The following is a 17,677-nucleotide window of genomic DNA, read 5'->3' as shown; positions in this document are numbered from 1 at the left end:
CAAACAAGTTACGGAAGAAGACACCATCTCCCCAAAGAAGTTCACGTAAAATTTACTAAAAGATTGATCAGGGACGAAATCTTACATTGAACACGCAATGAGCAACTTGAATACAAAGGAAAACAAATAATAGTTTTAAAACAGGTTCCAAAAAGAATGAGGGATTTAAGGAGAAATTACCAGTTTTTAATGATGAGATTAAACAAAAATAACATCAATTTTAAATGGCTAACAACAGAAGGGATAATGGAACTTGGAAGGACAAAAGATATAAGCTCAACACCATTTAAAAGGCTGAAGATTTTTACAAGCAACACTGTGATATTGAAGAAGACTCAGGAGACCAAGGAGAAGAAAGCGATATAACAGAAAGCAGAGACTCAGAACAAGCAATAGAAGAAAAAGAAAGACCACAAGAAATGGAAAGACTCAAGAGAAGAGGAGAAGGGGATAAGGTAGAATACTATGGAAAAAAATATGAAGAGCCAAAGGAATCTAGAATTACAAGAAGTACAAGAACAAGATACAAGAAAACAGATGAACAGACTTCCAGTTGCAGCGCCGCAGCAGTGTGGGGAGAGAAGAGCAAGTTCTGCTCTCTAATCCACAATCTGCATGCTTGGAGGCCCCGGCAAAGGGCGCGTAGACCCCAGAGGAGAAGATGAAGGTGTGGGGAAGCCCAAGAAGAAGTTTGACGGTGGTGACAGTCGGCAGTTTTGAGGGAGACCTCATTTACTCCTGCATGTGAGAGATCGGCCATCTCAATGGCAGACCGAAGCCGTGATACTCTCACACAATGAGGAAGATACCAGAGTGTGAGCAGCATTTTTGACATCAACAGCAGATTGGGCAGATAGTGGAGAAGGCAGAAAGTGAAAGTCGAGGAGAGGAAACAGCAGAGGAGAGATGACAGAACTGTGAGTCTTAAAATAGCGGACGAAAGTCCGATCGGAAAATGGCGATCCAGCGGTGGAAGCAAGGAACTTTTAAGATAGAGAACTGGAGCCGATCTATTTGAGGACGGAAGATTGACTGATGCTTTAGATTTGTTCTGATTAACTTGGAGCTGATTAAAACAGAGGGTTCAGAAATTTGGAATTTAACTTGATGGATTTGTGATTTGAAAATGAAGAATAGTGAAAGGAAGAGACAGGACTGGACTTAGGAACAGAAGTGACCATTTGAGACTGCATAGAGAGAAGAGAAACTGATGCAATAAACTGTGACTAAACAGAATGTGAATGGAAAATAATTGAACAATAACTGTAACAATAACAATAACAATACCTAAAAAACAATTAATGAAATAATATCTTGATTAAGGTTTGATTGAATTTATTAGCCATTTAAAAATTTAAATTATATGAAATTGTGAGAAGATTGTCATATGGATGATTATTGGTTGATTATTACTATCTAATTAACTCTATATCTTTATATTTATATTTATCACTTGCTTAAAATAAATTAAATTCTAATGTTAAGGATAAATAATATAGTTGATACAATATAATACAATAATACAATACAGCTAAATAAGAATAACCTATTGTATCTATTCTTTGCCCTGTTCTATTTTATCCTGTTTTTCTTTTCTTCTTTTTATTTATAATATTTTTCTTCTCCCCCTTTTCCTCTTATCTTCTTTTATTGGCGAGCTACCTATATTAACTTTAATATAAGATAGAATTAGTCCTAATAATATAGCTACATAACATAACAGGCTAGATCTGTGGAAAGATATATATTAAGGGGAGTTATTGAATAGAATTGATAACGAAGATAAGACTAAATAGTGAATGGTAAAGTGGGAAGAAATTTATAATAAAGTTAAGAATATGACCAGCATTACGACAATGACTTTGAAAGGGAGAAAACTGATTTCAGGTTCATCAGTGTACATCGCTTCTCCAGCAGGCCAAAAAACAATAGAAGGAATGTTGAATATGGAAAAAGCAAGCAACACCGCTAATATGCAAACGATGCAAGCAACATTGTCAGCCATCCAAGAAACTATGCTTAAAAAGCAGGAGACAGTGGTAAATAATCATACAGAGTTAAAGACAGAAATGGGAGAGATGAAGAGTAATATCCAGAAACTGGATGAGAAGATAGAAAAAATTCAACAGATGATGGAGAAGAATCAACAAAAAATAAAGAATATAGAAATCAAAGCCGAACAAACAGATAAGAGATTGGAAGGGATGGACAGAAAAGTAACAGATGAATAGAGAGTTGGAAAATTCGATAATTCACCTTGAAATGGAACATGCAGCATTTTATCTGTAGTTCCAGAACGTACCTTAATCTAAGGATGAAGATCTAGGAAACATAATGTCGCAATTAATAGCAGAAGCATTGCAGAGGGATCAACAAGAGATCGTAAAAGAACTAGACGAGGTCTTTCGAATCCACACAAATTATGCAAGACAAAATAAGTTGCCAAGGGAGGTCCATATTAGGTTCTCCAGAAAAAAACGTAAGAGACATTGTTTATAGAATTACAAAGGATGAGCCGATGGTGTACAAAGAAAAAGAGATTACGACCCTAAGACAGATCTCAAGGCGGGTAAGAGAGTTAAGGAAGGATTATAGATCTCTGGCAATACTTCTGAACAAACAAAATATCTGGTTCCGATGGCTGGTGTCAGAAGGAATGCTGGTGATGTGGCAAGAAAGAAAAGTAAAAATTGATAACATTGAAAAGGCACAAGAATTCTACAACCAGCTAGTAGAAATGGAAGAGGAAGGGAGCAGCAAAGAAAAGTTGGAAAGTAAGAGACAGGAGGATCAACAGGAAGATTGTCAACAAGGAATATGGGAGATGGACCAAGAAGAAAAAGGTAGAGAAGAGAGAGAACATCCAAGAAGAGAGGGACTAAGAGCAAGACCACTAAGAGAAACAAGAACCAACAGAAGATTTAGGTAAACCTATAATTGATAATGGATGAAGAAATCAAAATACTTTTGATAAACACCAACGGATTGAACTCCCAGATTAAGAGAAAACAAATATTGACCAAATTAACAAAACAAAATGTCGACATAATATGCCTACAGGAGGTACAAATCCAAACACAGAAAATGTCTAGAATATCCCAAATTAGGCATACTTTTTACAGGATTGGCAGATCAAAAGAAAAGGGGGGTAGCAATTTATGTTAAAAAGGGGATAAATGCAAAACAAGTATATGCAGATGAACAAGGCAGAATTTTAATGATACAAATAAACATACATCAAAACAATTACTACTGGTGGGGATTTATGCCCCCAATGATAACCAAAAGGAGTTCTACACGAGATTACATGATAAAATAATTAGTGTAGGTGAAGAAAATATTTGTTTAATAGGGGATTTTAATGCCATTGAAGAAGTAGAAAAGGATTATGTTAGTACGGAAGAAATTAGGAAGAAAAAAAAGAAAATACTACCAAAAACTTTCTTTGATTTAAAGAAAGAAATTAATCTGGAAGATATTTGGCAGAAGAGGAACCTAAATGAGAAGAATTACACATTTTACTCCAGTCCACAAAAATTGTGATCCAGAATCGATATGGTGTGGTTGAATGGGGCAATTGAGAAAGATATCACTGCAGTAGAAATAATGCCCAATAAATGGGCCAACCATAATCTGGTGAAAATTACTTGGAGAGGACAAAAGAAAAGAAAAAGGAGATGGATATTAAACTCACAAATTATAAAAGAAAAAGAATACAGTCAGAGAATTAAGGATGAATTAGAAATATTTTTAGGATTAATTTAAAACAACACACTAACTTACAAAATGTATGGAACACCACAAAGGCCTATGTAAGAGGTATATCAATAGCGTATATTGCTAAGAAAAACAAAGAAAAATGGAAGAAATAGAATGAATTACAAGAAAGGATTAAAAAATTTGAACGTGAACTCCAAAAAGACCCAAAAAATACGGAAGTGAAGAAAGAAATAGGGATGATTAGACATAAATTAAATTTGATAGCCACAGAGGAAAATGCACGTAACTTAAAATTTGTTAAACAGAATTTCTTTGAATCAGCAAATAAGCCAGGCAGGTGGTTATCCCATAAATTAAACATCGAGAAAGAAAAAAGACTAATCCAGCAACTTAAGGATAAGGAAGGGAAGGTGTGTTATCAGATGGAGGAGAAAAAAAAATTGTGCAAAGATATTTTGGCAAGCTCTATAAACAAGAAGAAGTTAAGGAAGAAAATATTAGACACTACTTGGAGGGAAATGGTCTGACCCAATCTCTGAAGAAAAAAGAGAAATACTTAATAAAGAAATAATATTGGTAGAATTACAAAAGGCGATACAAAAACAAAAAAACAATAAAACACCAGATCCAGATGGTTTACCTGGTGAACTCTATAAAAACTTGCATGAAATATTCAAACCAATATTACTAGAGTTATACAATGAAACACTATTGGAAGCCAGACTCCCGAGGTCCTGGTCCGAGGCATACATCTCCTTAATCTCAAAAGATGGCACCGATCAACAATTAATTTTGAATTATAGGCCAATCTCGTTGCTAAATACGGATTATAAGATATTTATGACAATATTGGCAGAAAGAATGAAACCGGTTTTGAGTGAAATTATATATCCAGACCAGAATGGTTTCCTGCCAAACAGACAAATTAAAAACAATATCAGAACAATATTAAATTCAGTTGAATACTATGAAGCACACCCAGAAATCAGGCAGCCTTAATCTTCTTAGATGCGCAAAAGGCATTTGATAATCTCAATTGGCAATTTATGTTATATCAAATTAAAAAATTGAATTTTGGTACCAATATAGAAAAAACATTACAAGAAATATATTCAAATCAAAAAGCGAGTGTACTGGTAAATGGAGACCACACGAAGACTTTGAAATTGCGAAAGGAGTGAGACAAGGGTGTCCACTATCGCCCCTGCTGTTTATCTTGTCCTTAGAAGTGTTATTAGCCGCAACCATACAGAACTCAGAGATACAAGGATTAAAATTAGAAATGAGGAATATAAGGTTCAGGCATTTGCCAATGATCTGGCATTTATAGTGGAAGACCCGATGAATATGGGACAAATATTGTTACAACAAATAGAAAAATTTGGGAAAGTGGTAGGACTTAAAATAAAGAAAAACAAAACTAAAAGGATAGTTAAAAACTGTACTCCAAAGCAGAAAAAAGAACTGGAAAATATAATGAAACTGCAAATAGCAAAAAAAAAAGTGAAATACCTGGGAATTTGGTTATCTCCCAGATGTTTATTACTAAAAGAGGATAATTACGTTAAATTGATTAAGAAATTAGAAAAGAATTGAAAATAGGAAGAATAGCCATACTGAAAATGAATACCCTACCAAAATTAATATACTTATTTCAAATGATCCCAATTAAATTAGGGAAAACCTTTTTTACAGAATTAAATAAAATGACGTTTAAGTTTGTCTGGCAAGAAGCTAAGCATTAAAATGAAATTATTACACGATAACAGGAGCAGAGGCAGTATTGGAATACCAGAATAGGAACTCTATTATCAAGCAAAAGTGTTGAATTGGGTTAAGGAGTTGGTGAAATTAAGAGATAAGAGAACTCTAACATTAGAAGGACATGACCTCCTGATCGGTTGGCATGCATTTCTGTGGGAGAACAAAAGTAATGTACATATTTATTTTAACCACCATTTAATAAGGGATTCACTGATTACAACATGGAATAAAGTTAAAAGTAAACATTATATGGAAATACCATGATGGCTGTCAACCATGGAGGCCATGATCCATCCAAATAGATTAGATTTAAGGAAAATGGTGAACTATGGGGAATTATTAGATAATCAAGGAAATTTAAAATCAAATCAAGAGCTAAAGGAAAATGGAATTATAATTCACTGGTGGCCATATTTGCAAATCCAAAATAAATATAAAAAAAGATTTGAAAGATTTTGGATTTGATAAAGGGCAAAACCAACTAGACAAGATTTTAATGGGACTGGAACAAAAATTTATAACCAAAATATATAAATACTTACTAGACTTTAAAATGGAAGAGGAAACAGTGAAAGGTACAATGATAGCATAAGCCCAGAATTTTGGATACAATATAGAATTAGAGGAATAGGAGAAAATATGGAGAGTAAATTATAAATTAACTATATCCTCAGCATACAAAGAAAATATGTATAAAATGTTTTATAGATGGTATTTAGCACCAACAAGATTGGCAACAACACAAGTCCAAAATGCTGGAAATGTAAGAAGGTTGACGGTACATTTTATCACATGTGGTGGCTATGCTCCGAGACTAGGACATTTTTTTTTAAATAAAGTTTTATTTGGGTTTTCACACATACAAAATACAAGTAAAACATCTTTTTTGAAAATAGCATGGTCCCGGGTTGAACTTCTTTATACAGACACAAAACTCAATTTCATGCTCCTTTTTGTATTCTATTCCATATCTTACACAATTTTACATTTTCTATATTATACAATTTTACATTTTCTATATAGCTTTTCCCCTCTTTTAATTTTCTCAATTTTATTTTGATTATCTCATCTCAATTCAAATCATATTTATACTTTTGTCTGTTCTGTTTCAATTTCATATTTTCTCATTAAACAAATTTTCTCCTGTAGTTACTAATTGGAGTATGACACCTTTATATCTTTTAATTACATCCATTCAACTCTTATTTAAACTTCAATATATACCTTATGACCTTCAATATAATACAATATAATACATAATACATAACTTCCAATCGAATTCTGCTTGGTACATTCTTATAATACACACTATATTCTTTTTTAAAAAAAGAAAGATTGTAAATATATGTAATTATAAACGCTCATTCCATTCCAGTTCAGTTCTATCATTAATAATCATTAAAATCTTAACATCTTTAACACTTCTTTTCAATTAAATATCATACTTCCTTAAAAACACATATAATCTCCATAATTAATTTTTCCCTTATTTCTCTTCACATATGTTTTATAAATCATTAAATTACATTTAAATAAATGTTACATTTATTTATTGACATTCCACTGAATTACGATAGCTATTTTATCAGACATTTTAATCATACATTGTTTCATATTTTCTAAAACTATTTCTGTTTCTAATATAACCATACTATCTTATGTACCTTTGCAGAATCCCTTTTTCAATTAGATTTTCACCCATTATCTCTATATTTTGCTTCTGTCCTTTATCACTTCTTTTCCTTTTTTTCTTCCCTCTCATCTTCTCCCTCCCCTTTTTACCCCCTTGTCTCTCTAGTTCTAATTCTCTCTTCTGCATTTCCCTCTTCTGTTGCTTTCTGATTTTATACTTATTTTTCACTCTATTTTTGAGGGGGGAGTTGTTTCTCCCAATCTTAAACTTTCCATTCTCTTTCCCCCCTTTCCTCCCCCCCCCCCATCTAAGATTACTTGTTCATTAAAGATAGCTTCTTCTTTGTCACAATCTTCTTGTTCTACAGGCATTTCTTGTTGTTTCTCATAATTCCAAATCTCCATTTCTAAAAACTGAAATACAAAGCCAAAAGAACCTCTCCCTTCTTGTGCATCTTCTTTGTACTTTTTAAGTTCCATTTTCAGTTCTTCTAAAATTGGAGCCATTTTAAACAGTTTTAAACAACCACCCGATTGATTTTAGTCATTCAAAACAATAACCAAGAATCCAGAAATCATCAAGTAATCCAGATAGTCCCAAGTTATATCTTCTTATTTCTTTTTCGACTTTCTCTTCCTGGGAAATTCCTGCGATATTTCAGTTAGAATGTATCTTTTGGAAGTCGTTGAAATTTTGCTGTAAGTTCTTTTTTAATTCCAGGCAGTCTCCTCCCTTCCAGATCCTGCCCTTTTATTCTTTTTTTCTCCTTTCCTGTTTTCAAAAGCTTTTCAAAAGATACACTGAATAGTAAAATGTAGGTTTTACTTCCAGTAAACGGGTAAACAAAGTCCAACAAACAGTCCAAATCATACACGGTTAAAGCAGTTAGTATCAGTCCAGAGATAATCCAAAAACGAAGTCAAGTATCATAAACAAAGTTCAGTAAATGGAGTTTGCTAACAGTTGCAAGTCTCACAACAATCCAAGTAGAACAACGATCAGGAAATACGGCAATACAGGAAATGCAAGGAGAAAGAAACCAGTTTTCTGGCTCCATCTTATGGCTGTTGGAGGAACCTCAGCCAATCACACTTACAGCATTCTCTTAAAGATACAGTATTAAATTACTATCCTGGTTTATATATTTCCAACCCAACTGTTAGGTGACTATCATTCCTCACAATTTTGGATTCAAATTAAAAACTGGCTACAAGAGATTACTGGTTATGAGATTGAGCTCAGACCGGAAACCTTCCTTTTAGGAATTATTAAAGATAGAATACCAAAAGAAATAAAATATCTATTGTTACACATCACAACAGCCGCCAGAATAGCCTTTGCACAGGTATGGAAAACTCCCAATATTCCTAAAGAAGAACTGATATTACAAAAAGTAACAGAAAGCACCGAAATGAATATGTTAACGTTGAAATTGAAAGAAAGAGATGATTCTGAATATTTCCTAATCTGGAACAAATGGTATGACTGGTTAGCGAACAGAAATAAAAAATAAGACAAGAAACTTAATTGTGAGAAGCCTTAAGAATATAAAATTGTAAATTTGTAAATTATGTAAGAATATAGGAATAACGATTATAGTTAAAATTAGTAATATTAGATAAATATAAATACAATGTATTAAGGTATTTATGATAAGAACGTGTATAGATGTCAAGAATGTTGTTGAAACTGATGCTTTATGTTGAAAATTAGAAACTTAATAAAAACATATTTAAAAGAAAAGAAAAGAAAACAGATGAAGAATATGGGATCTGGTCAATAAATATCAACAGACTCAATTCACCAATAAAACATCAAAAAATATTAGCTAAACTACAAAAATTGAAAACCGATATAATTGCTTTGCAAGAAGTCCATATAAGAAATGATCAAAAACATCTACTAGAACAACCTAAGTTAAGGAACCTGTTTGTATCAATAGATCAGAAGGGGAAAAAAGGGTCTGGCTTTTTATGTGAAAAATAAGATTAAGGCAAAAAAGATTTACAGATATAAAGAAGGGAGAATTTTAGTAGTTGAGATTAAACTAAACAACAAAAATATAATTGCCTCAATATATGCACCAAATGGAGCCCAAGAACTCTTCTATAAAAATCTTCATAACATAATCAGAGATATAGAATATGATGGGTTATGTATAGTGGGGACTTCAATGCAATTGTAGATAGGAAAAGAGACCTCAAACATAATGATACAAGAAAGGGGGGGGAAGAATACTCCCCAAAACATTTTTGATATGATTAGATATCTAAATTTGATAGATCTTTGGAGAGAAAGGAACAATGAAGAAAATTATTACACATTTTATTCTAGTTGCCATAAAGCCTGGTCTAGGATTGACATAGTCTGGATATCAACAGACTTAGATTCCGAAATACAAAAAGTGACTATAGAGACTAATACCTGGGCCGATTATAACCCCATAAGTTTACAGTGGAAGGGACATAAGGCCATACCAAGATGGACTTTTCAAAGGGCAATTCTCAAAGAAAAGGCATTCAATATAATGATGGAAAAAGAATTGGATATCTTTTTAAAATTAAATAAACAAGACAATATTTCAATACATGCTCTCTGGGACGGGGTCGCCAATCTTTGGGACCTCAGGGACCACCAAATTCATAATTTTAAATCCCAGGACCACTAACCGGTTCTGTGGGTGTGACCTAATATGTGGGTGTGGCTTGGTGGTCATGTGACTGGTTGGGCACAGCTTGTATGTAAATATTATAAATATTTATATAAATATTGATTTTGTTATTAAAAAAGAGCAACGTTTACCCAAAATCAGGCAAAGCAGGCAGGCAGATTGAGCTGCTCACAGAATCACAGATTCATTCAGAGATCTATTTATCTGCGATCGGTTACCTAAGTCTGTCACATAAAATTTGCTTGCAAGCAAACTCATAAAATTTGCTAGCCAGTAAACTCACAAAATTAACTCACAACACACCATGTATGTTAATATTGATTTTTTTATTAAAAAAGAGCAACTTTTACCCAAAATCAGGCAAAGCAGGCAGGCAGATTGAGTTGCTCACAGAATTATTCAGTGATCTATCTATCTGCCTTCGGCTGCCTGAGTCTAACACATAAAATTTACTTGCCATGAGTCTGCACTGAATAATAGAAGCTTCAATCCTAAGGGAGGTTCGGCTGTGCTTAAAAGCAGAGCTGAAGATCTAAAGACTAGCTAGAAAGCAAGAAATGCAACCATTTCCTGCTTTCTAGCTAATCTAAATCTCCCAGCACAGCAGAACAGCTGATAGTTGGAAAGAAAAGAAAGGAAAAATAGCAATTTAGCAGGCAAATTTGCCAGGTAAGGAGTGAATGGGCGGGGAGGGTTCCCATGGGCCATGTGGGCGGCACAGCCTTGTGTTTCTGCACAGCCTAGATTAATTTCTTTGGGCAGTGCTCTGGGGGTGACATTTCTCTGAGGCCCACCAAAATTTTCTTGCGGCCCACCTGTGGGCTGCGCCCCACCGGTTGGCGATCGCTGCTCTGGGACACCGCTAAAGCATACGTACGTGGTGTAACAATTTCCTATACAGCAAAAAGAAATAAGGCAAAAAAAGAACATCAAGAAAAATTAAAACAAGAACATAGGCAAATTGAGGTACTACACCAGAAAGAACCCAATAACAAAAATCTGAAAAGTGAATTAGATCTTCTTAAACATAAACTACGTATTTTGAAGACAGAGAGACTAGCACAACAAATCAAACTAACCAAACAAAATTATTTTGAAAACGCCAATAAATCTGGATGTTGGCTGACACAAAAATTAAGAAATTACAGAGAAAAACAATGAATAAACTACAAGATGAAGAAGGGAATATATATTATGACGAGAACTCCAAAAAAGATATTGCCCAGAGGTTCTAGGCGAAATTATATACAAGAAACGAAAGCTACTCAGAAGAAAAGATTAGGACTTATTTAAGGAAGGCTGAACTACCAAAGATTCCAGAAGCTATGAAATCAATGCTTAATGAAGAAATTACTATGACAGAAGTAGCTAAGGCAATCAACAAACAAAAAAATAACAAAGCATCTGGCCCAGATGGTATTCCTATGGAGCTGTACAAAGAACATCAGAATACCCTGAATCAATATTTATTAGAGGTCTTCAACGCAGTGTTTTATGAAGGGAAAATACCAAAATCGTGGAGAGAGGCCAATATAGTGTTGATTTAAAAAGAAGGTACAGGCTAGACAAGAATTCAAAATTACAGGCCAATATCTCAAATACAGATTACAAAATATTTACAACGATTATTGCTGAGAGATTTAAAAATTATTTAAATGAATTCATACATAGTGATCAAAACGGCTTCCTCCCAAATAGACAAACAAAATATAATGTGAGAATAGTTTTAGATGCTCTTGAATTTTATGAAGAACATAGCGATTAACAGGCAGCCCTGTTATTTCTAGATGCCCAGAAAGCTTTTGACAACATAAATTGGCCGTTTTAAATTACAACAATTAAAACACATGGATATTGGTGAAAAGTTTTTAAAAATAATTATGGCAATATACACACAACAAGAATCAGAAATAATACTAAATGAAGAATTGACAAGTAACTTTCATATACAAAAAGGCATGAAACAAGGCTGCCCTTTGTCCCCATTACTATTCATATATACATTAGAGGTCTTAACGAGAATAATTAGGCAAGAGCTCCAGATCCAAGGATTGGAAATTTAAAAAGAAAATTTTTAATTGCAAGCATATGCTAATGATTTAGTATTTTTCTTGGAAGACCCTGAACAAACAGGTCCAAAATTATTAGAAAAACTTGAAGAATATGGTGGCTGGTTTGAAAATAAATAAAGAAAAAACAAAAATCATAACTAAGAACATGATCAGCAAACAAAAAGAAAACCTCATTAAGTTATTAGATATTCAAAAAGTACAAAAATGAAATATTTATGAATCAATATCTCAGTACATTGCTCAACAATAAAGGAGGAAAATTATGAGAAATTAGTACATATTAAAAAAGATTTAGAAAATTGGAATAATCTTCAATTATGATTAATAGGCAGAATTTAGGCAATCAAATGAACATACTACCTTTGTTTCTATTCCAAAATATACCAATTAAATTAGGGGAAATTTTCTTTAAAAGATCTGAATAAAATAACATTAAATTTTGTGTGGCAGGGTAAGTGACCAAGAATCAAATTAAAACATTTACAAGACACAAAAGAAAGAGGGGGAGATTAGGCTTTCTGGATTGGAAACTGTATTATCAAGCAGCTGCCTTAACATGGATTAAGGATTGGATAAATTTGGATAATAAAAGACTTTTACTTTTAGAAGGGCATGATTTACAACAGGGCTGGCATGCGTATTTGTGGCCCAGTAGACATACGACACACCAATATTTTTTGAGGCATAAAATCTGACGAGCTCTAATCTTAATTTGGAATAAAATAAGATTGCAAAGATATATGGAAACTCCAAACTGGTTCTCCTCCTCAGAAGCCATATCATGTCTGAATCTCTACAACCAGAAAAAGGCAAAACAAAGAATGGAACTTAACCAGAAGGGTTTAACATTGGAATGGTGGGCATATCTCCAAGTACAATCTAGATATGAAGGGAGTAAAAAAGAATGGGGAATTAACTGTCAAGATACAATATTAGATAAAATATTATTAGGATCAGAGAAGAAACAAACAAAGAAATTATATAACTATTCACTAGATTATAAAATGTATGAGGAGCAGGTTAAAGAACCAGTGTTAACTTGGGCTAGAAATTTTGGCTATAACATAAATTTGGATCAATGGCAGCAAATTTGGGACCAGAATAAAAAGATTACATTAGCCACATCCTACAAAGAAAACCTGTTTAAGATGTTTTACAGATGGCATCTTCCATCTGCTAGGTTAGCCAAAACGTATAGCTCTCAATCACCTACATGCTGGAAATGATTGAAATAACATAGCACATATATGTGGTAGGAGTGCAAGAAAATACAATTCTGGCACAAAATATGACAATGGCTAGAAGAAATGTTGGATTTAAAAATAAATTATACACCAGAAATGTTTTCATTGGGAATAATAAATGAGAATTTTTAAAAAGAAGATATTTACCTAATCATTCATGTTATTAAAGTTGCAAGATTACTAATTGCCCAAACATGGAAGTTAAAAGGAATACCGAATGATGAAGCAATAATAGAAAAGATTTTTCAATGCACTGAATTAGATAGTATGACGTTAGAATTGAAGGAATGGGAAAATTTCTATGTATGGAGGGATATGAAAGGAAGTCTAAAAATGTGAACTAGAATTTAAGAAGAGATTGTATCGCAACATAATGTCTAGGATAGAAATCAATATAAAGATCAAATGTAAATATGTATATAGTTGTATATATGTATATAAATTTTTTATTGTTTGATGATATTTTGCTTATATAACAATGTAAAGACTGAGATATATGTCAAAAAGACCACCACGTTCAATGTTTTTAAAGCTTAATTTTAATAAAAACTGTTATTTAAAAGAATAAATAAATAAATCTCCAGGAGAAGAATTACATATGCTAAGAAGAAATATATGCTATACCTTCCAGCAAGTGGCACTGAGAGGCATCCTCCTTTATACAGTATATTGATGGCAAAAGACATGTCTTCATTGAAAGTCATTAGGCAAACCTTTATCCCATGATTTTGTCTGCACTTTCTTTTAAAAACTCTTTTATTTATTATAGGATTGGATATTAAAAAGGATCTATGTGAATAACAAAGAGTTTTACCTTTCTTATTAGTTGCAGATGGACTCAGTAATTGAAAGTCCTACTGAAACTGAGTGTGTTGATGCCACTTCTACAAATGAAGGTGGTGAAGTTGCTGTTACTGATGAAGTTACTGATGAAGTTACTGAAAGCAACATGGATTACATTGAAGGAAAAGCAGAAAACATCCAGGTACTACTAAAGCACAAATCTTTTTTTATCCTTTTCCCTTCCAGTATTTTTGAAAATTCATGGTCTTAACTCTACCACAAATCTTCAGTTTGGTCATGGCTTGTCCCAAGAATTCTAGGAATTATTGAGTGAGTTATTGAGAATTGAGGTATTGGAAATTCTCTTTGACATTCCTCTTTAATCACTCCAGTAGTTTTTAGAATAATTGTATAATTATGATTTAAGTTAAAATCTAACGTGATTTTATGCATGATGGTGTAATATGTTTTAAAATGGAAGATTTTTTTAAAAATTAAATCAGTTAATATTGTAATTTTTGGGGGGAAAAATCAAGTTTATAGCCTGTATTATTTTAAATTGTGTTACTTTGGTTTCACAATCTTTTTTAACTCCAACATGACACACTTTCTAGTCACTAACAAAAATTCTTTATGGTTATTTAAAAAAAAATCAATAATATATGGTAACAAGCCTCTAAGGTAAAATATTCCAGATTAATTTACAATAATAAACTTCTATCTATAATGATTGTGACATAAATGCATGTTTCAGAAATATTACTTTAAAAATCCTGCATTAAAAACCAGAATTTTAATATTACTATTCTATCTCCAATATTTCCATTCACGTTCTAACAAGATTTTAAAAGCAGCAAACATAATGTACTATTTAAAACTGTTAATTAATAAATTTATATCAAACAGTCAAAATCTCTGTAGACAGCAAAAATTAAAACATTAAATAAACTTTTCTATTAAGCAGATGTGTGGGGGTTTCAGCCACATGCTAGTAAAATCCTTTATTAAAACTTTAAAACATTAAAATACAAAATACAATATAGATATTTAAAATGAAAATATTATGTATATTACAATCCATTTTGATAGTAGTTACATTTCAAATATTATTCCAGTGCATATTTTATACTCCTAATTGTTCATATGTATGTATGTATGTATATATGTATGTATGTATAAACACACACACACACACACACACACACACACACACATATATATACACCTCTATCTTTCTAAACTATACATTCCTTATTTATTTGATTGCTTGTTTCTATTATTTATCCAAAGATACCAATTTTTTCAAACTGTATAATAATCTGAGTCTTCTTCTCTTTTAGTTCTAATGTAAGTTTGTTCATTTCCGCACAATCAAAAATCTTTTGGATTATTGAGTTCTGGTTAGGCTCCCTCACTGATGGACCGAATCCACGACCGTCCGTGGTTTCAGTTTGTGCTTGCCACTGGAGGGCCCCTATCTACCTGATTTGGGGCCGAAGCCACCCTGTAGAGGTGGCGGAGAAAGGAGAAAACACCAGCTGAGTTGTGGGGAGCCGCATTTCCCCTCCTTGGTGAGGCATAAAACTCCCCTCCGAAGGCGGATACATCGATGGCCAAAATGGCCATCCCAAAGAGGAAGATCTGACCAGACAAGGAGTAGAGAGAAGAGGACAGCTTGGGTGAACAGGCTAAGCAGGATTAACATCTGAATACAAGGTACTCTGGAGCTAAAATACTTAAGAACTCTTAGGAAAAGATTTTTAAAGCTGTGGCACAGAAGGGGGGGGAGATCTGAAAAAAGGGGGTGGAACTTGGACATACTAAAGAGTAGCTGATGCTGAAAGAAATTAATGTCAACTTTTAAAAGACTTTTAAAGAATAACAAATTAAATGAAATGTTGCTACAATCAAATAGAGCCCCTGGAAAGTGAAGATGGAGTTTGGAACTTTGTAACAAAGAAAGAAGCAAGAAGAAACTGTTCTGGAATTGTTTGATGATTTTGGAAACTTTGGAAATTAATTCTGGGAAGCAATCTTATAGAATTTAGTTGTCTAAAAGTACTGGGAAGTGTTGAAAGATGGCAGAACTTTATTTGGAACTGAAAATGGAACTAAAAAATATGAAGGAATAATTTCAAGTGAAAGGAGAATTATTTGGCTTTGTTCTGCAATCCCTGAAAATGGCAGTCTTGGACTATGAGGATCAGCAAAAAGCTTCAGAGGAAGAAGAAGACTTGAATAAAGGAAACGTGATCTTTAATAATAAAAAAAATCGAGACAACGAGGTTTGAAACTCAAAAAGGGGGAAAGGGACTTAAAACTGGAGATTAGAGGAAGTAATCAGAAAAAGGAACAGTGTGAGGAATAAACAAAATATAAGGAAAGAGCAGAAGGGAGGATTACAGAAGGAAGAGGGAGGGGACAAAAATTGGAGTGAGAAAAAGAGGAGGAAAATAAAGGGGAAAAGAAGTTACAAAAAAACAGAAACAGGAAATAAAGAAATATGGAAAACAAGAATTAAAGGGAATAGTTTAATTGATAGGCACAGAGATAATGGTTAAAATTACAACTAAAATAGAAGATTCTGCATGGTGATAAGGGATTTTATAAATATTTTATAAATAAGAAATTATGTAGAAAACAGGAACATATATATAATTAAAATGGAAGATTAAACGGATTGTTACTTAATGGAATGTATGATAACAGGTAGATCAAATAAAAAACAAAAATATGTAAAATACAATTGAATTATATTAATATATATTAAGGATTTATAAAATGTGATTGAAATGAATTATGAGAAGGATTATAAGGGAATTAATACCAGTTTTTTCTTTAGGATGAATTTGAATTGATTAATTAATCTCTACTGTTTTATTTATTTTTTATTTCTTTTAAACTTAAAATTGGTTAGAAGTAATTTAAAGGGGAAGTACCATGCAGAATCTGTCTAAAAAGGGATTTATGTTATAATATATTAGGTGATGGAAATTATAATTGTTTAATGGGATAATTTAGGAGTAGAATATTTAAAGGGAATCAACTATAAGATATGAAGGTGACACACCCCTCCCCTCAGGAGCGCAAAGCACTCGCCACTGTCTGGCAGCCACCAAGCCTCCTCCCACCATGCTTCTCTTTCTCCTTGCCAGAAGTGCTCACATGCCCAGTGGGAAGGAGGAGGCTTGGCAGGAACCAGAGGGGTGGTGAGCGCTTTGCGGCTCCTGAGGGGAGGGGTCAAGCCTCCTCCTTGCAATATTTTCACCTGAGGGCATCACTGGCAACCGTTTCCTGCGGCTCAGGAGGTCTGCACTCTTTTCACTGTTGCTCAGCCTCCTCAACGTGCAGAGGCAGGAGGCAACAGCCACAATACAGGTTTGCTAGGGAGACTGCAGTATTGCCCCACCTCCCTACCAGCCATCCGGTCTTCAGAAAGAGAAGACACACACACACACATATACAGAGAGAGAGACAGAGGGAGAGAGAGAGAGAAAGAAAGGGAGGGAGGGAAAGAGAGAGGGAGAGAGATCCTGATGATTTGTTTTCTGTGGGAAAAGTGTCCAAAGGACTCTTTGAGTATTTAAGGTTGCAGAAACAGTTAGGCTCTTGAAGGGCCCCATCCCGTCAGTGGGAGTTCAGGCACTTCAGCGAGCACCATGCTGGATTCATATTAGTGGTAAAGTGATATTATGTCCAATTTTAATCTTTGTAATTTTAAAAATATTTTCTTTCTTTTCATAGGGGAGTTCAGCCCATTTATATTGACTGATAGCATCTTTGTTTCTTC

The 17,677-nt window shown here is 33.4% G+C and overlaps 1 protein-coding gene across 3 annotated transcripts in view; it reads left to right on the top strand.

Moving 5' to 3' along the window:
• AMPH (amphiphysin) overlaps positions 1-17,677 on the top strand; it is a 172,244-nt gene that overhangs the window by 136,354 nt on the left and 18,213 nt on the right. For all 3 annotated transcript variants that reach the window (XM_087947664.1, XM_026674838.2, XM_087947665.1), the window contains one exon: positions 13,931-14,089. In XM_087947664.1, coding sequence (XP_087803790.1) covers positions 13,931-14,089 — 159 coding nt within the window. The remainder of the gene's footprint in view (positions 1-13,930; positions 14,090-17,677) is intronic.

The sequence above is a fragment of the Notechis scutatus genome, chromosome Z (assembly GCF_049901735.1).
Source record: "Notechis scutatus isolate UNSWTSFEM ecotype Mainland chromosome Z, rNotScu1.2, whole genome shotgun sequence".
Lineage (NCBI taxonomy): Eukaryota > Metazoa > Chordata > Lepidosauria > Squamata > Elapidae > Notechis > Notechis scutatus.
Note: the sequence above shows the minus strand (reverse complement) of the source record. Positions and strands in the feature narration are given on the sequence as shown.